General features: G+C 35.4%; 1 protein-coding gene across 1 annotated transcript in view; it reads right to left on the minus strand.

Annotated features, from left to right (window-relative positions):
- The window catches only part of RIMS2 (regulating synaptic membrane exocytosis 2), a 318,322-nt gene that overhangs the window by 196,973 nt on the left and 100,932 nt on the right, over positions 1-20,417 (minus strand). The window contains exon 4 of the mRNA XM_058175035.1: positions 1,885-2,798. Within this exon, the coding sequence (XP_058031018.1) occupies positions 1,885-2,798 (914 nt within the window). The remainder of the gene's footprint in view (positions 1-1,884; positions 2,799-20,417) is intronic.

Consider the following 20,417-nt stretch of genomic DNA (forward strand, 5'->3'; position numbering starts at 1 on the left):
TATATATACAAAGTAATTAAGATTGTGAGGTTTGATGGAATTTAAAGTCCATTTAGGCTATGTTGAAAACTATAAGCTTGGTGGAATTCTATGAATCCCAGCTGTTTCCAAGCTGACCATAAAAAACTCAATTCCTATCTACTCCACACAAAAAAATAACCCAGCTGTTTGGACTGCATATGGGTGATTTCTAGACCTCTCCTTTCTCTAAAGAGGCTTCAGCAGTCCAGCTCCTGCATCCAAATGCTGTTTTCAGCTGTAATGTCTTCTGCTCTTCATGGAACATCAGTTCACCATTTCTCACCAGAAGTGACTTTCCACTGTACATTCTGCACTTTTTCATGAGGAAATAAATTTACATGTGCTCTTAGAGTACCAACATTTTTGGAAAAAATTGTAATGCTTGTAGTCCTGTATTACAGATCAGAAGTAAAATATTGAAGAGGGCAGCAATAATTTATAAAAAGTCAGATTTTCGCTCTTTTTTCCTTTATACCACAAATATATTTCTTCAAAACAGCAACACAGAAGACATATGATTGTTAAGGTAAATGTTGCAGTCCAAAGAACACTTATAAGGAGGTTTGTTTTTTTTTATTTTCAAGTAAACTTATTTAGGTTCCTGGTATAAATATAAAACATAAATCTAGCGATACAGCTCTTAAAAATAGTGTAAATATTTTGTTTTAATAATTTAACTTCATAGTTCTGAAAGTTTAAATCCTTATAATAGCTAAAGCTTGACAGGAAAGAAAAAGAGGTCCAATTACAGTACCTTGTTAAGAATCAAAAAACCAATTGTCCTAGATTATTTGCACGTAAAGCTCAAAGTGTAATATTTTAAGAATAGTAATAATATGAGGTCTTAATGGGGAAAAAACCACAAAGTAAGTTCACTATACTATATTCTAATAAACTGTGTTACAGAATTACACTTTTTACAAGTACTTCACTTACCCTGCAGCAGTTTGATATCATTGCATTCAAATGTCACATTTAAAAGCATAAAATTTCCTACACAGACAGATGAAATCTAGAATTACCAATAGCTGTAGTTTATTACTTTCAATCTCTCAACTTCACTAATTTTAGCAAATTCTTATCAGTCATTAGTGCACAAAGATCAGTAGATTTTTTTAAATTAAATATTTATTTTTGTATTGCACTGTTTTAATTACATATAACATGGGGTAATTAAATCTCTTGATTTTTTAAAACCTTAAAGCTGCCCCTGGGGTTAGGTTGAACTGTATTAGGACATGAATATTAGTGTGGGAAAGGTGTTTAAGCATTTCCCCAATTCTATTTTATTGACTCAAATTGATCTTCCTGATGTTACTATAAGATCCACCATAAAACAGAATAATACAAAAATAATATACCATAATACAGAAATTGGGATTTTTGCCATAATAAAAATAATAGGGTTTTGTGTTTTGTATGTATGTGAGAGCAGTCAAAAAAGAACAACCAGTAAACAGCCTCTAAGAACTATGTTATCTTGACCCAATTCAGTGCTATCTACTTACTCCAGTTGGTTCTGTATGTTTGGTTTTAAACTAGGATGCATAGTTAGTCAGAAAAGTAAAAGCTAATCTATAGTTTCATTCAACTTTTGCCCTGAAAAGTATGGTTATAAAAAGCAAATAAAAACAAAAATATTCTATCGACTACTGGATTCATGTAGATTTAAAACTATTAAAAAAGAGAAGATACACAAAATTCATTTGTAAAGCTCTACTGAAATTAAACAAACCACATTTTAAAGCATCAGCATGAAGAACCTAACCTCACAGTAACCATGTACTTCTACTGTAATTTCAAATCCCGTACTTAAAAAAAATTGCCCTCTATTTAAAAGGCAAACAGAAAAAAAGGGCTTACCTTTTTCACTAACACTTTCACTTTCAATTTCTACATCATCACAGCTTGTATATTCTGGTGTAGAAGCCAACTCTTCTTCAGAGCTGCTCAATGACACCTGACGCATTTTACCTCCTTTTTTTGTTTTATGAGGCTTTGGTGGTGGAGGCCTAACTGATTCAGACTGATCTGAACTCAACGAATCATTTCTTAACATGGTTTCCATTTTTTCACGTTTTGTCTTCCGTACAGCTGAGCTTGGGTCTAAATGATGCTGTTTTCTTAATGGATCAGTTCTCCTCATATCGGGTCTATCAAAAGGTATTGGACTCCTCCTAGGTGTTGGAGGACTGTGATTTGTGGTTCTCTGCCTATTGGGACTTAGTCCCTGAGTTCTTTCCATTGAATACGAACGTTGGTCCATGGCAGCTCTGCGTTCAGAGGCAGACCTTTGCCTTGATGGTCGGTCCATTCTCATCATCGAAATCCGGGAATCTTCCAATTCAGTATTGGCCAAAGACACATCACTGTGCCTTCTTTCATGACGTGCACGTGAGACTTCAGCATGAATGCGCATTTGCTCTTCATATGGTTGGGGTTTGACAGGATAACGAGCCAAATTAGGATCACTTCGATATCGTGCTTGATATTCTTCTTCCCTCCGCTGCCTTTCATATTCCCCTCTATTTTGCATGTCATCTTCCTCTAAAGGATATTCCCTTGAACGTCTGCGATTTCTCCTGCTAGAATCCCTATAGTCATCCATTTCAGGTTCTTCATATGGTTGCAACCCATGTTGTGAATGTCTGTCTGTATAATCTGATGGTGATCTTGGCATTGCAGCATCTGATGTTGCATACTGTGAATAGTCGTCTCTCTCCTCCAGCTGATTGAAACTTCTGTTCTGATCTCTGGGTATTGATGGGCTTCTTTTTCTAAGCAATTTAAAAAAAAAGAAAATTTACTAAACATGTATCTGTTACAAATTAATTCAGAAAGTATTTATTCCAAATGACTGAGCTACAATAATGTGTTGCTTGCTATACATAATCTAACTATTCATAACAACTCCAATAGATGAATGTTATTTTAAGTTCTACAAAGTCAAATACTTAAGAATTGTATATGCCAGTTTTATACAATTTTGCAATACTTGTAAATAAAATGTAGCATCCAAAGTATAGAGAGCAGATTCAAATGTCATTATTTACATCCACAATGAAAGAGATAATGTGCATTATTATACAGTATAAATACGTTAGCATATGTAAAATGCTGCATATATTAAGTAGTCTTTCTTCCACATTTTTGCCTTTTAAAATATTTTCTTGCAGCATAAAATTATGTTCTAACTTGCTATATTAATATTAATTCTTGTTGTTAGTCTTAATCTCTCACTTTCTATGTCTTATAGTAACTCATAAAAGGTTTACCAAGATAATGACCATGAAAATGTTTTTACATTCTAAATATTTACTAATATACTGTATTACCAATAAAAATACTTCAGACTAATACTAGATACAATAAAATAACACACAGAAAACTGAATAAACAAATAGATTTTGGGAAATTCCAACTATACTTAACTACTGTTTTTCACTCAGTTTTACAAAAAATTCAAAGCATACATTTCAAGTATTTTCACATTACCTTTCAAAAAAGTAATCCAGAACTAAGCTGATGTCCATGAAACTAATAATAATAATGACCAACCTCAAAAGCAGGTATGAAAACTTTAGTCCCTAAAATGCACTACATTTAAATCTAATTAAAATCCTATTGGAACTATACAGTGTTTTCTATTAAATGTAATCCATCTCTTTAATCTCTTGAAATTTTTGTAAACTATATTTTACAAAAAATATTATGTTACTATTGTTTATATCAGGCCATCCTATCCTGTTATCAAAATACAACCTAGGATAATAAGCTGATTTGTTTCAAAGGGGGGAAAATTACAAGAGTCTCATCTAAATTATCAACTTCTCATTATATAAAAAGAGATGTTATATATTTTGTAGTGGAACATACTAATTGATAAAATGATCTTAGAAAAGAGTACAATACAAGGAAAGCAAGTACAATACAAGGAAAGCAAATCATATTTTAAGTACAGTATATTGTTTCTATTAAGTAAATATCAACTGTATTTTCAAAATTCTGACTGTAAAGGTGATAGACAGGTCATAGTAACACTCTTTAAAATCATGAATTCTGAGAATATACTTGCTAAAATATAAAACAGGCATGCATTTCTTTTTAACAAATTGTTTCCTTAAATATTCTTCTCTGGCTATACAAGACTTTATTAGTTTCATAGTAATATATAAAGGTCTTTCTTTACCTGTTGATCAGCCACTGCACATCTGGGAAATCAGGAATATCAATTTCTGGGCACCCTATGGCTTCACTAAATCCTGATAGATTTGAGGATACCATATACAATTTCATTTGTTTTAGGAGCCCAAAATAACCTTTTCATATAAGTTCCCCACTTTAAATACAAATTAATATTTGAAGGGAACAAATGTAGGTTTTAAAAATTACAAGTCTCTAATCTGAATTGTGATCTAGAAGAAAAGTTACAGAGAACATGAGATAGGAGCTACAGTTTAATACTGTTGTGATGTTCTGTATATAGCTGGAGGTCAAGTAAGTATTACCCGATAAGGAGGATTATAGTACTTAGTTGATTAGTGATTTGTTACAGTATTGTTTTCTGCAAAATGCACATCAGACATTTTTGAATTATTTAAAGTATCTTTTTTAAAAAAAACAAAACCCTACATATTGGTGGGGGGAATATTATTCCATGTTTAAAAGTTTATATTCTTTTAAACCTGTACTTGTAAAAATATCTTAAATGTAATGTTACTGGAAAAGGAAAACATCAGCACTTTCCATTAAAATGTATTCAAAATCCTTAAAATTGATTTATCTGAACTTAAACTCCTAGATTTCCTTGATTGTTGGGTGACTGCTCTAGTTTCCAGTATCATCTGCCTACCACATCTGTCCAGCTGAGTCAATCCTGAAAAGTTGACGTGCTCTGGGTTTTTTATTAGACAACATCAGCTCTCAGGAGCTCAAAAGCACACCTTTTCTGCAGCAGCACCTGCTGTCTGGAACAAGATTCAGATGGCCACCCATTCTGCTGCTGTTTAGAAGAAGTACAAAAACGCCTGGCAAAGGAGAGTGATACTCCAAATCTCATTGCACTTTCTATCTTTTATTTCTTTATATTATATTAATTTTACTGTAATTTCTTTGATTGTTGTCAACCATCAACAGCCAGTCAGGTGTCATACAAATTTAATAAATCATTATCTGTTCACAACAATGTGAAGTCACAGCTATGGTTCTTTAGTTCATGTTAGCCTTCCTGCGCATCAAGTTCTTCCCTAAAACCTAGGATGTTTTATTTTTTTATTTTTTTAAAAAAAATATTTTATTTTGTCAAGCATGTATTTTATGTGAGATACAAGTGTAAGCATAATTATAAATACAGGTAAAGGATACAAATAAAAGAAAACATTAGGACAGGGATGGTAGGCACTCTGGTGCGCTTATGCAGGCCCCTTACAGATCTCTTAGGAATGGGGTGAGGTCTACAGTAGACAGTTTTGGGGATTTGGGGAAGAAACCACAGAGTCAGGTAGTGCATTCCAGGCATTGACAACTCTGTTACTGAAGTCGTATTTTCTGCAGTCTAGTCTGGATCAGTTTACCATGAGTTTGTATGCATTGAGTGCTCTTGTATTGTTTTGGTTGAAGCTGAAGTATTCATTGGCTGGTAGGACATTGTAGCAGATGATTTTATGTACTATGCTTAGGTCAGATCAAAGACGGCGAAGTTCTAAATTGTCTAAGCCCAAAATTTCACGTCTGGTGGCATAAGGTATTTTGTTGCGAGCAGAGGAGTGGAGGACTCTTCTTGTGAAATAACTCTGGACTTGTTCAATTATATTAATGTCCGATATGCAGTGTGGGTTCTAGACAGATAAGATGTATTCAAGAATTGGTCTGGCAAAAGTTTTGTATGCCCCAGTTTGCAGTTCAATATTACCGGAAAAGAAGCTACGCAAGATTAGATTAACAATTCTTAATGCTTTTTTAGCAATGCTGTTACAGTGAGCTCTGGCACTTAGATCATTTGAGATGAGTACTCCAAGGTCTTTGACAGAGTGAGGATCATCTGTTAGGTCGTATCCATCCAGCTTGTATTTTGTGTTCTGATTATTTTTTTTTGCCAGTGTGTAAGACAGAGCATTTGTTGGTTGAGATTTGGAGTTGCCAATTGTTCTAACACATAGTCAAGGTCTTTTTGTAGAGTAGCAGCATTATCAGTGGTGTTGGATCTCATCCACAAAGAGAACGCAGTTGCTAATATGATCGCAAAGGTCATTTACATAAAGTATAAAGAGTGTGGGTCCTAAAACGCTGCCTTGGGGGACACCGCTGTTAAAGGTGCAGGGCTAGATAAGGTGCTCCCTATTTTGACTACTTGCTGCCTGTTTGATAGGAACACAGCTATCCACTTATGCAGGAATCCGCATAGTCATAAGATTTTAGTTTTAGAAGCAGCTTGTCATGTACCACTGAATTGAAGGCTTTACAGAAGTTTATATAAATTGCATTTATTGATTTACCCTGGTCGAGTTTAGAAGTCCATATGTATTTGCAGTGTAATAGTTGCAGATTGCAGGACAATTTTTTTCTAAAGCCAAATTGTTAGAGAGTAGGTTGTTAGTCTCTAAGTAGAGGGTAATGGATTGGTTTATGATTGATTCCATGACTTTGCAGGTAACGCAACATAATGAGATTGGTCTGTAATTATCAGCTAGGCTGGGGTCACCTTTTTGAAGATAGGGATGACCGTGGCTAGTGACCACAAATTATGTAAGGAGCTGGTTCTGAAAGATATTTCGTAGATTATGCTAAGTGGTTCTGCTATGGTAGTTGAGAGCTTCTTTAGGAAGTAGGCACATAATCGATAGAGATAGTTTTAGGTTGTGTAGTGCCTTTTCAACGATATCTTCTGTGAAATCGATATGTTGTAGATCATTGTGAGTAGCTGTGGTACGATTGGGAAATGAGGGGCATGAGCCCTTACAAAGACTGAACTGTTTACAAAACTGAACTGAAGAATGTGTTGAAGAGGTTGGCCTTAATGGTTTCATCATCAGTCTTTCCTGTTTGGTCCTTTTAGCGGTGGGATGGATCTTAAGTCTTTAAGTTTGTTGTTTATGAAATTGTAGAAGGCCCAGATGGCTTTACTGCGTATTAGGTTTTCCTCTTGTTTGTGATACTGATGCATTCTGCCTTTATCTGTCAGCATACAGTTTGTAGCGACTTTTGAAGTTAGCTACATAGCCAGGTTTGTTTTTGCGTCAAAGAGGTTTTTTTGTTTGTTTGTTTGTTTGAAGCTTCCTTATTGTTATGGGTAATTTATTTTTCCTGGTTTTGGGTGTTATTACTGGTACATATAGTTTGATGATTCTTTTGACTTCTTGCAAAAAAACGTTATAATGGTCTTCGGCAGTGATGCAGCCAGTGAATAGTTTGCAAATCAAGAGATGAAAGGTCATCAGTTATTTATTTATTTTTATTATTTAGATTTTTATACCGTCCTTCTCCCGAAGGACTCAGGGCGGTGTACAGCCAGATTAAAACAGTACAATATACAAATTAAAACAACAGTTAAAATAACATATTATATAATTGGCTGAAAATTAAAACCATCAAATTTGACCCAAAAATAAAATACCCCAGTTAAAATTATTAAAATTCAAAAAATTTAAAAATTTAAAAAAGTTAAGCCAGTCCCGCTTGAATAAACAAGTGCGTTTTCAATTCACGGCGAAAGGTCCGAAGGTCAGGTAGTTGACGCAAACCAGGGGGAAGTTCGTTCCAGAGGGTAGGTGCTCCAACAGAGAAGGCCCTTCCCCTGGGGGCCGCCAGCCGACATTGCTTGGCGGACGGCACCCTGAGAAGACCCTCTCTGTGTGAGCGTACGGGTCGGTGGGAGGCATAAGGTAACAGCAGGCGGTCCCGTAAGTACCCGGGCCCTAAGCCATGGAGCGCTTTAAAGGTGGTAACCAATACCTTGAAGCGCACCCGAAAGACCACAGGTAGCCAGTGCAGACTGCGCAGGAGCAGTGTTACCCGGGAGCAACGTGTGGCTCCCTCAATCACCCGCACAGCTGCATTCTGGACTAACTGAAGCCTCCGAGTGCACTTCAGGGCTTGCCCCATGCAGAGAGCATTGCAATAATCCAGATGAGAAGTGACAAGAGCGTGAGTGACTGTGCATAAGGCATCCCGGTCAAGAAAGGGGCGCAACTGGCGAACCAGGCGAACCTGGTAAAAGGCTCTCCTGGAGACGGCCGCCAACTGATCTTCAAACGACAGCCGTCCATCCAGGAGAACGCCCAAGTTGCACACCCTTTCTGTTGGGGCCAATGACTCGCCCCCAACAGTCAGCCGCGGTTGCAGCTGACTGTACCGGGGTGCCGGCATCCACAGCCACTCCGTCTTGGATGGATTGAGCCCGAGTCTGTTTCTCCCCATCCAGACCCGTACAGCTTCCAGGCACCGGGACAGCACTTTGACGGCTATGTTATGAGATCATAGTTGGCTTTTCTAAAGTTATATTTTGGGATTCCGTCATTATGATTGTCTATGTGAGGACGTAAGTTGAGATAAAAGTCTATCATGCTATGATCACTGTTGGAAAAGGGTTCTTTTATTTGTAGTCCATAAATTGAACTTAAACTGTTGCAGAAGATGAGATCAAGGCAGTTGTTGTGTCTAATGTTATTAGTTACTAGTTGATCTAGTCCCAGATTAGTTACAGCATTGTACAGGGTTGCATGTATGGGTTCAGCTGTATATTCGTTTAGGGTCCAATTAATAAGAGGTAGATTTAGGTCACCAAGAAAGATAAGAAGATGTGGGCAGGAGGCTGCCCATGTTAGTAGTGATGTTAGTTTGTTTGCATGTACAAAGTCATAATCGGCGGCTCGGTAACAGTATGAAGCAAATTGTGGTGTTTAGGGAGCGGTCGCTACGATGGTCTCAGGAAGAACTAACTCCTGTGTAACTTGAATATTTTTTATATTTAGGGATTTTTTTTTAGATTTAGGGATAGCAACACCACCTCTCTGCAGATTTCATGGTCGGACCTGTACAGATGATAGTCTCTTACTGTGGTAATGGAGTCTGGTAGCGATGAATTCAGCCACATCTCACATACAAATATAGTTTTGAATATAGTTGTATTTAGTAGAAGGAGGCATTCTGGTATTTTGTTTACAAGGCTTTGTGAATTAAGTAGTTTGCATTTAAGGTCTGTGGTGGTGGATTTTGAGGAAGTTAGGGGCATATATGCCTAATGTTGGTTGTTAGGGTAGTGGTTATTGGGGTGCGGACCATTGTTCTTAGTTGGCATGGTAATCAATGTATAAGTCCGTTTCTCCCCAGTTTTGGCATGTTTTGAGTTCAGCATGTAGTTCACAAGGAACGGATTCTTTGAAGTGTAGATAGGTCTGGCCTTGAGCAAAGTTTGTTATAGTTTGAGTTGCTTCTTGCAATTGAGTTGATGGTGTGGATAATTTCCTTTTGCTGGTATCATTTTTGCAAATTACTTTGCAGGAACGTGGGGCCACTAAGCCATCACCATATTTAAACTCAGGGCCGTTTTGGGAAACATAAATGATTTCTTCTGGGGAAATGGATGGTGTCTGACAATTGCTGATGATGTCGCGTACTTTTGTGATATCATTAGATTCATTGGTGTCCTCAAGACCAAATAAAATGGCATTGTGATGTTTTTGTTCTCGTTCAATGGCATCTTTGATGAATAAAGAAATGTCATTTGTTGGGTAGGTGGCTGGTTGTGGTAGAGGTTGTTGATGTTAAGGTTGTTGTAATGTATCAGTGCACTATATGCATGGATCTAAGCATTATGGCCTTTTGGAGTTGACTGGTGGAAATTTTGTCAATGTGCAGTTCTAAGATTCTGTACAATCTTTTCTAAGATAATATCAAGACTTTTTTGGTATGGCACCCACTGTGCCTATATCAACTGAGAACACCACAGTTGGTTATTTAACATCATACATTTTTAAAACTTTTCTTCCAAATAATGCTAAAATTTTATATATCTATATTTGCTAACCTGAAAATTAATTTGAGAGATTTCTGAAAGAACCTGAAATTCTTTAGTCCAAAAAGTATGAAACAGAATTGAAATTGTTCATCCAATTCAAGTTTACCGAGGTTCACACACTAAATTCTATCTAGCGGTTTCCATCAGCATATTCCTATTGAATATGTTAGGAAAACATATGTTCCATAAGGGCAGTTCAGCAGTAGAACTAATTACTCACAGAGATAGTCAACTTTCTTTTATTGGATGTGTTCAAGCAGATTTAATTTGAATTGCTAACTGAGCAGAACATTCACTTGGTTTAATTACCTGTTCTATTATTTCATATTCTCATGATTATCCCCAAACTGTTTCTCTAAAATATTTAAGAAAACTTCTCATTTTCATTCTTAGACTTATTATGCCGTTGTTTGAATGATATGCCAAATCAAGAGGTTTATCATAATAGCTCAATTTAGGTTATGGGGCATATAATGAACAAAAAGGAATACATCTAAAACCAGATATGACCCACTTTTCTTTTGTTGACTTCTGCAGTTCAAAATAAAGTCCTGTTTTGTTCTGTTCTAGGAAAGTTACCATGCTGACAGACTTTAATAGTTCAAACCTGCTCTCAACTCCTTTTTATTTTTTTCCAGACCAATGGACCTTCAGAAAGAAATTATGTAAATGGGTTTGGGCTCTGTCCATCTGTCTTTCTGTCAGCAGAATTTGGTGTGACAGCAAAAGCTAACAAAAAACGTTCAAGCTAGAAAATGGCTTGAATTTTGTTGGCAACTGCAGGGCAAAAAAATCCGGGGAAAAAACCCAACGTGTCCTAGATTTTATCTTACCATATTTATTCTTGGTTTTGATTATATAGACTAACATAAAATAAAATCAGCATGACTGCAACAAACCTACAAAAGAATGCTAGGTTTTCAACAGAGAACTACCATATTAATAATTGGATTGATATTGATATCTAAACACATATATTCTAGTAAAATGAAATAAAGCTCTGTTTAAGTTTTTATACTGATACAACTTATACAAATTTCCAAAATAAACTAGAAGGTATATGGAATCAATATTATTTTAAAATTAGCTGGACTAATCTGAGTGCAGTGGACTTTAATGTAGGTTGTTTAAAAAATACAAAAAAATTGTCTATGTAGCTGAAGTCAATAAAACAAGATGTATTAAACTGAGAGTTTATTATAGTATATTTTGATTCAATAATATGTGTTTAAATATAATTTGTATGAGTTTGAGATCAAGTGCTTTTTACTTCTACAATGACACGATGCGACTTCTGATTAACTGATCTGACTTGTATAGAATATATCAAAGTAAGTTTCCATTATTATCTTGCACATATATGAACATAAACTAAAGAGCATACTTTCAGCAGCAGGTTAATCAACAAAGACCTGTTTATGGAATCATTTGAATCTCAGCAAAACAAAGCTTTTTCTGTCTACATGACCCAGAAAGAAATCTCAATACAAATTAGTTGGATAATATGTAACTAACACTAATGGGAGCAAACAGAGAACTAGTTACAGCCCTTTCAAACAATTTGAAAGGACAGTTAATCTAGTATCTAGGTATATGAGCGTAAGAACAAAGATTTCTCCTTATGTAAATAGAATTGCCTAATATAGTTGCCTACAATCAGGTAGCTGAGACCAAAAACCTATTGAAAAGAGCAATTTTAACCAGTTTATGTAGTTAGAATAAAAAGTACATATCTCTGGGTTTTATTATTATTTTTAAGTATTTATTCATATAGTATTATTCTAATTTATCTATATCACATATTACTTCAACAACTTACTTTTACCATACTTCTACTCTCTCAGATCTATCAAATTTCAGTTTTCACCAACTCGGTTTATACCTTTGTTTCACGACTTGGCTATCATCCAATACAATTATTCACTGTGTCTTTGGATTATCTCTGAGTTCCTTCTTCTCACCCTGTCTGACTCTTGTCCTGGCTGCTATATATTTCAATAATTCCTGACTTTCTAGTTCTCAATCTCACTTCTTTGCCATAGATCTGCCAGCGGTTGAATCCACTCTAAACATGTTTGATCCACTAACGCAGCCTGCAGTCTCATGATCAGGTTTGATTATCGATGAGTAATAGAAAAATTTGGAATCAATTCTGTTCATACTTCTACATATTTTTGCCATCCCTACAAATGGGTGTGCAACTGACCTTTCAATTCTGGCCATTATAGCATCCCTGTGGTTACATGATCACAATCCAGGCACTTGGATGCCCAGTTCAAGATTACAACTTTGCAAGGAGTTGTAGACATGTGATTGCAATTTGCAACCTCCCCCACTGGCTTCTACACATAAAAAAAATCAATGAAAAAAACCAACAGGGAAAGTCACAATTCATTCCAATATGTTCCCCCGGTTTTCCTAGGCCTGCATTGTGCCCTCCATCCCTTGGCTTTCCTGTGCTTGTGCTTCCCTGCACCTTCCAGCCCATAACCTACTTTCGCTCATACTGCACTGCACCCTACACTCCACAGCCTTCCTGCACTCACAATTACGTGGCACAACTCCTTTCCTCCCCTGATCTCCCTCAACTCATGCAAGGCCTATATCAAGCCTCCCAAGGCTTCCCAACTCCCACTTCTGCAGCATCCAGGCATGTCTTACCTGGGACTCCTGTCACTTCTTGCCCGTTGGATTTCTATCACTAAATGATGCAGTCATGTGACATCAAACATCATCACTGTATGGGCAGAGGTTCTCAACCGCGGGTGCGAGACAATATTCCAGGGGGTGCGAAAACATAGGTTTAGAAGTTTCAAAATTATAGCATATATGTATAGCTATATGCATATACTTATTTATTTTTAAGGGATGTGAGAATGTATCAGAAGTGTTCTAGGGGTGCAGGGTATAGAAAAGGTTGAGGACCCTTGGCTTAGGGACAGCAATCCCAGTCCTAATTGCCATCATAACCTGAGGATCACCTGTATTTCATTCAAAATTTCCTAATGACTCCTACTTTATTTGAGGACACACTGCATACAAACACTGTACAAATTGGTCTGTACTGCAGCTTTCTTTTTCAGTTTAGGGAATTTCAGGAACAAACTATTAGCATTGTGTAATTTTAAGTGTAAATAATTTAAAAAAATGAAAAAACACCACCACAGATTGCTAAAATAATTCATTTTAGTAGTATAACAGCAGCTACCTGCAATTACTGCAGGTTCAAGCCCCACCAGGCCCAAGGTTGACTCAGCCTTCCATCCTTTATAAGGTAGGTAAAATGAGGACCCAGATTGTTGGGGGCAATAAGTTGACTTTGTATATAATATACAAATGGATGAAGACTATTGCTTGACATAGTGTAAGCCGCCCTGAGTCTTCGGAGAAGGGCGGGATATAAATGCAATTTTTTTTTTAAAAAAAAATGGTCTGGTACATTTCAAATATTAACTAAAAAACTATTGTATGAATACCTGTAAAATTAAATAAAAAGGTTACCAGATTTTTTTTTTGTGACACCTGCAAGGGAATAAGACTTCTAGTTACATTGTTAAAGTGAAAAAAGGCATTTTGGATATAATTTGGTACTAAAATTTGGGACATTATGTTAAATATGTTTGTTATCATTTGCTATGATAGTTACACTGCAAAGAAATTTTTAATACTACAATGTTTCCCGGAAAATAAGACCCTGTCTTATATATTTTTGAACCCTGAAATAAGCTCTTGGCCTTATTGCCATGCGCTCAAAAGCCCGATTGAGCTTATTATCAGGGGATGTCTTATTTTGGGGGAAACAGGGTATGTGCCACAATTGCAAAAAATATTTAAATTGGGTTTAATGAAATGCGAGTAGACCAATTAAGAAAAAACAGTTGTAGCTGCAGAGCTATATAATTGTTTCAAAAACAGCATGTGAAACACTGTTCATTAATCTATAGTTGCTAAAATATTGGTACGAATATTACCAGTTATTATATATCATTTTAAGAATCTAAAAAATAGTAATTATTATAGGCAAAAATGGAGCTGGATGATTAAAGACAACTTTAACATTTATAGCTTAAGAAGGTTTCTACCGTGACATTTATTTCAAAGAAAAGCATGCTTTTTTCTTTTCTTTTTTGCAAAAGAGAGACTTGATCAATTAAGAAATTTCAGCTCTTTTGTGTCTCAACCATGAACAGTTATCTACATTCTGAAATCAATTGTCATTTGTGTCCCACCCACCCACCCATGGTCAAGATAAAAAAATTAGCCTTTTCTTTATTATGAGCAGCAATTAAAAACAGGTAAAAATAATTCTTGACAATAAATTTTCTGTTTTGATCTCAAATAGTTAAAACAAAGGTAACTTCCAAGGAATTGTAGTGTTCTGTCCAGTTTATACCAATATTATTATGAGACTTACACACACACACATACACACACATACAGAGGCAATGAGCTATATATATGATCAAAACAGAAAACTTATTGACAAGAACTATTTTTATCTGTTTTTAAACACACACATACACACCTACATATATACCAGTACATACATACATACCGTACATACATACAGTGCTATATTCAATTATATGGATCAATAAAATTTGCCCAGAGCAATTCTAAACTCCACTACAGTTAAAATATTTTTTAAACATCAAGCCTCTGATAATCCAATATTAGGATATTAAACTTTGAAAAAACAACAGCACTTAGAAATAAGTGCATTGCTGATTTTTATAAATGAATAAATTTTAAACTGCTTATGGTTAAATAGACCAAAAAAGAATCTACCCTTCCTTTAACATTATTAAGATAAAAATCTGATTGATTGATTGATTGATTGATTGATTATGTACTATCAGGTATTTAATTAAAAGCATATTTTAGGATAGATAGAATAAATTCACTTTTTTTTTTCTATAATTACAATACAGTACTTCAGTTCCAATATAAAAGAGAAAAGACATGAATTGTTCTGTGGAGGAGAACACAGAACAAAACAATAAACCAAAAACAGGTTTTAGTTACAAAGTTATATTGGTGGATAAAATATAAACACTGAAAAAGATGTTCACACTGGATGCATATTGGCCATGATTTACTGTAACAGCCCTGGGCTTGTACAGAAAAATATGCAGCTTCAGCACAATGGAGTTAGGAATTGTAGGAAAAATCACTCGTGTTTAGGAGAGCATAGAATTCCACAGTATCACATGCCTATAGGCCAGAGTACAGTAACATTAAATGCAGTGGCATTGCGGTGTTGTTAGTATAAGCAAAGGGATTATCATATAAACAGGAAGCTGTTTATAACTAATAAAAGAAAAAAACCACTTAATAAGCTTTCTAAGTGTGAGGGGGAAAGAGACACTTTAATAAATGTTACTGCTAATGTGCAAAGAACGTGAGGTCAACAACTTCTCAATACGCAAAAAATAGAAGTCCTATATTATTAGGATGGTACAAAACCATGCTGCTATTGAGTATTAGCTTTAACATATTGTTTCCCAAATGGGCTTTCAGCATCTCTTTACGGTTTATTTTAGCTGCTAATAATTAAGGAACATTTCCTGCTTGGCTAATTTTTTTAAAAAAAATTATCTTCTCTAAAGGAATGTAAAATATGATTTATTTAAAAGATGTGTCATTCCTGTTATTATTCTAAGCATTATTTTAATAGTGAAACATGACATTAATTAAGTTCCAAAGTTGCAAAGATCATACTCAGCTTTATTTTAAATAAAATCTCAATGGGACGTACTCCTAGGTTAGTATACACATGACCATGGTCTAAATCCTAATAATACACTTTATTCAGTTAAGAAATACTGTGTAATTACTTTTATAATATCATGAAAAAAATGACAAATAAATGCATATCGGTTGGATTAACCCTTGAATTAAACACAAATCTGCAATAAATAAATGTTCCTCTGTATGTTAAAGCTAATAAGAAAACTGAAATATTCAGTTCCTTATGAAAAATGTAGAGGCCTTCATAGGTAGGGACCTTTATAAGATTAGCAACTTATAAAATTGTGTACATTTAATTACAAAAACAGAAAGGTTTGAACCTTTTTATAGTTCTATTGATGCCCTATTTAAATGCTTTCCAGCATAGTACACTGACACTAAAAAAAGCTTAGGATCTTTTAAAGAAGCGAAATACTCCTAAAACCTAAAATGATTATATTAAGCTCAAGGCTTCTCTCATTAACAAGTCAATTGGAAAATGCACATTGCTACATTTCATACAAGATTTAAAGACACAAAAAGCATACAGAGAAGAGGGATGTTTTCACAAAAAGTAAGCATGTACTTGAAGACTAGGAACTGTAACAATAAAAATGAAGAGGCTAGAACAGATTTTACATGGCTGAAAAGAGTGATCTGAAGGCCTTGGGACATGCACTTGGGAATACATGCTATCTTTTGTAATAATTTTTGTTTTATTTTTTAAACTGGTAGGATTATAGAATCTTAAATATGGAGATAGATTTATATTGCAACATAATGTATTCATGCTTCAAAATGTAAAAATTATGGTAATATGCAAGGTAGGTTTAAAGACATTTAAATGCTTGAATAAAATTAACAACATTCATTGTAAAGATATGCTTTTTTCCCCTATCATTTCATTAAAAAGCAAGCACAACCCATAATGAAACAGTGGTTAAAACTGAATGACCTACTGCAAAGTGATGGCTTAATTGTTCCTGTGTCTACTTAAGAAATATTTTTGAAAGTGCTAAACAGAAAATCCTTCCTCCCCACCGACACTCACACATACACACATCAAGAATACATTTTACACATTTTGCAAATAGCAAGCAGTATTGCTAATTTACACCTACAGCATATTGTTAATGATAATAGCATTTTGAAAGGAGCAATTATTTTGCTTAACATTCTTTGAGTATTTCGTATCTGAATGAAATCTGTACTTGCTGCTACCTAATCATGCTATTTAAAATACTTGTAAAGATATCCACGTTAGCATGCATGTTTCAATGCAGTAATGCAGTCCTATTATTTTAGCATAATAAATTTAAATATATTAACCAAAGCAACAGATGACCAATGATGGATTCATTAGTGTGTCAAGCATCTTTATACATCAAGATCTGTTTATGTAATTGCTCACTGAAAAGCAGACAACAAACAGAAACACAGAGAGAGACACACATACACAAACACTGCTGTTACCACTGTTCCAGTGCTGAAGGGGAAAGGCTCTATTATTACTTACCTAGCATTATCCAACGTTTGTGCAAAAAGATCATTTTGTAAAATATTTGGAGATGAGAAAACCCCATGAAAATGTGATAACACCGAATTGCAGACCTGTCGCAATGTCTCAAATTGCATTTTTTTTTCCTTCTTCCCTGCTATTCCTTCTCACCACCTGTGCAAAAAGTCATCTATTTTGCAGTCACCATCAAATGCAGATACAGCAATCAAGTTCCATATTTCTCCTGATCACGATAAAAATTGTAGCTAAATGTGCAGGGATGGAGAAATAGTTGTAATGTCATTCTTCTAATTCAGTGGTAAAAAAACGTAAGACCCACACTGATTTCTCATCACTAAAGCAGGAATTCCAAACAGCAGCAATCTTTCTGGGCATTCCCAGCTGAAGTGCGAAGCTGAGCTGCATTCATGTAGCCTCCTCATATTTCTCGATGCCTCTTAAAAACACACACGGAATAAATGCTGCCCTCAGGAGTTTCAGCACATCTGGCTGCCAGCAATAAAATCTCAGAAGTAATAAAAGACGAGGATGAGCATCCGCACAGTTACTACTGCCTAAGAGGAGGAGGAGGAGGGAACATCCTCTGCAGCTTCTCCTCCACCCTTCCTCCTCTGAAAAAAATGACTAGCACCAATGACAGAATACATAGGTCCTTTTTTTGTTTTAGAACTTGATGGCAGCAGCACAAGCTGAAGGACCCTTCTAAAAATAGTAAGAGATCTCTAAAGGATCCTATGGAGTGAGGAGACGATGGGAATAAATTCATTGCCTCCATTTCTTTGAAAAGCTGCATCATTATCTGCATGTGATAAGGCTTATTCTGTGATAAAGGCAATTCTGTCCTTTGCCAGTTTAATTTGGTTTCCATGTACAGCTAAAGAACATTACAGCCGGTGCTGGATTATGTTGCATTAGTGACTGCACACCTTGTGCTCAAATTTGCAAAAATCCCCCATAGCAATTTGCCTGAGTGATCCAAAAGCAGAAAACCTGCAGCAGCCTTTTCAAATTTGCTGCATTCTATTCAGTAATGGAAGAAGGAAATTAAACCAAGAAAAGAGTCTCGACATATTCAAAAGCATATGACTGAAAGTTAGCACCCATTGAGCCGACCAACAAAACAGTGGCTGGGTAGGAAAGGTGGGGGGGAACACCCTGAAATACAACTAAACTGTATAACAGACAATTCCACCTGAATAGATAAACATCATGCCACCGTTATCCTATTGAATCAAATTACAGTGCAAGAATACAAGATTGCATATACTATCACCACTAAAGGGAAGAATACCAGTTAGCACATTATACTTTGAAATATTTAATATATACCAACTACTTATAATCAAAAACTCCATTGAAGTCTGTGCACTGAAAATGATTTGAAGAGCTAAGGAAAATGTAGTGAGGAAACTACTGTGACCATTGGAAAGTTTTATATTTGGTATCTGAAGGTAAGTATTCTTCTTGTTCTTAGATTGACCTGCATGTAATAGATTTAGAGAGGTATTCCAATGCAGCATAGAATTTAATAAATTTATTTACAATTTTAATCATATAATGCTACATATATAGATCTACTCAGAATAAGTTCCGTTAAATTCACTGGGATTCATTATTGTGTAGCAATGTAATGATAGAAGGAACCACTAACTAGATTTAGTGTTCTGTACACCACTTTGCTGCCGCCTAGTGTTCATTTGGGCAATATACCTAATTTAGATTAACTTTAAATACTAATTGTATTTAAGACTGTACGTTCTGTTTTTTGCTCTCATACTGAAGAATAGCTAACGAGTAACTCAAGAATAAGAAAGGATGGGCCTATTTGTTTTACTTCCTATAACTTTTTTTTTCACTTTCCAAGTATATGTACCATTTTGCATGATTTTCTGACTTAAGTCCAAATATTTATATGCATATGAAGATTTTGCAACATATGCAATAAATTTTCCATAATGCATGCTTTTTGCATACTATTATTTTCCATGATATATATCAATTGCAGTTTTATACTCTATATAGAGAATTATTACAATGGATAACCAAAGCAATCACATTAACACTTTTGTCCATAAATTTTACACGTAAACAATTTCGCCAGTCCTATCAAATGAATGTCACCAGATTCTGAAAGAAGGCTTCTAGTAAAAAAAAAAATTGGGCAGCAATAACGTGAAGAACCTAATCTGAGATTCTGGAAAATAGTAGCCCGGATAGGCAAATTATTTAATATAAAGTTATGCACTTGCTGAAACTACTCCTATTCAGTGATTGAAAGTCAGAACATCGTTGGAGTTGGTATCAAGGGCTCGCCTGCTTGAGAAGTTGCTAAAAGGTGAAGGGCATAGAAAAGGCCAACCCAAACAAAATCTGCTGAGTCAGCTCCACAGGCTGTGGGATTTCTGAAGTAAACTACCCAGGATCACGGTGCTTTCCAATAATATATTATTATAGGAAAATGAGCTGAATGGTGACTCAACTTCTGCTCCTATTTAGAAGTATGCCTGCCTGCTGCAGCACTTCCAAATAGGAATACAGCCAACAGTCGGTATTTTTATCTGCAATATTTATTTACTCCAGAACACGAAGCCCAGTGTCAGGCATCATATCAGGAGTATTCTAACAAAGGGAAGAAGCATTGCAGAAGTGCCATCATGAATTCTGAGCAAGGCAAAAGTAATTAATAGGGGGACAGCAGCATGATGGCAGCAGACCAGGAAGAAAACGGAGGAATGGAGTATCAGAAAGCACCGACAGGATTATGATAAGGCTAAGAGGCCTGGCACTCAAGGGGAGTTGAAATCTGAGCCAAAATTAGTACATTATAGGAGAGGAGAGGTTAATTGGCATGGTTTTGCTTCAGCATATCAAAGAAGCAAGTTTTCTGTGACTGGGTTTACCTAATATAGAGCAGGGTTTTTTTTCTTCTTTTTAAAGAATAAAGTTGTGTTTCTACAGCATCCTGGGGAGAGAATTTTTTACTTCCTTGGCTTTCTATTTACAGTGGTCCAATGAAAATCTATTCTCTTTGAACTTAAAGGGAAGGAATAACCTTTTTGCTGCGGATTTTGGCTGGCGCAGGAATTCTAGGAGTTGAAATCCATAAGTCATAAAAGGGTCATAGTTCCCCAC

Source organism: Ahaetulla prasina, chromosome 3, assembly GCF_028640845.1.
Source record: "Ahaetulla prasina isolate Xishuangbanna chromosome 3, ASM2864084v1, whole genome shotgun sequence".
NCBI classification, from domain to species: Eukaryota; Metazoa; Chordata; class Lepidosauria; order Squamata; family Colubridae; genus Ahaetulla; species Ahaetulla prasina.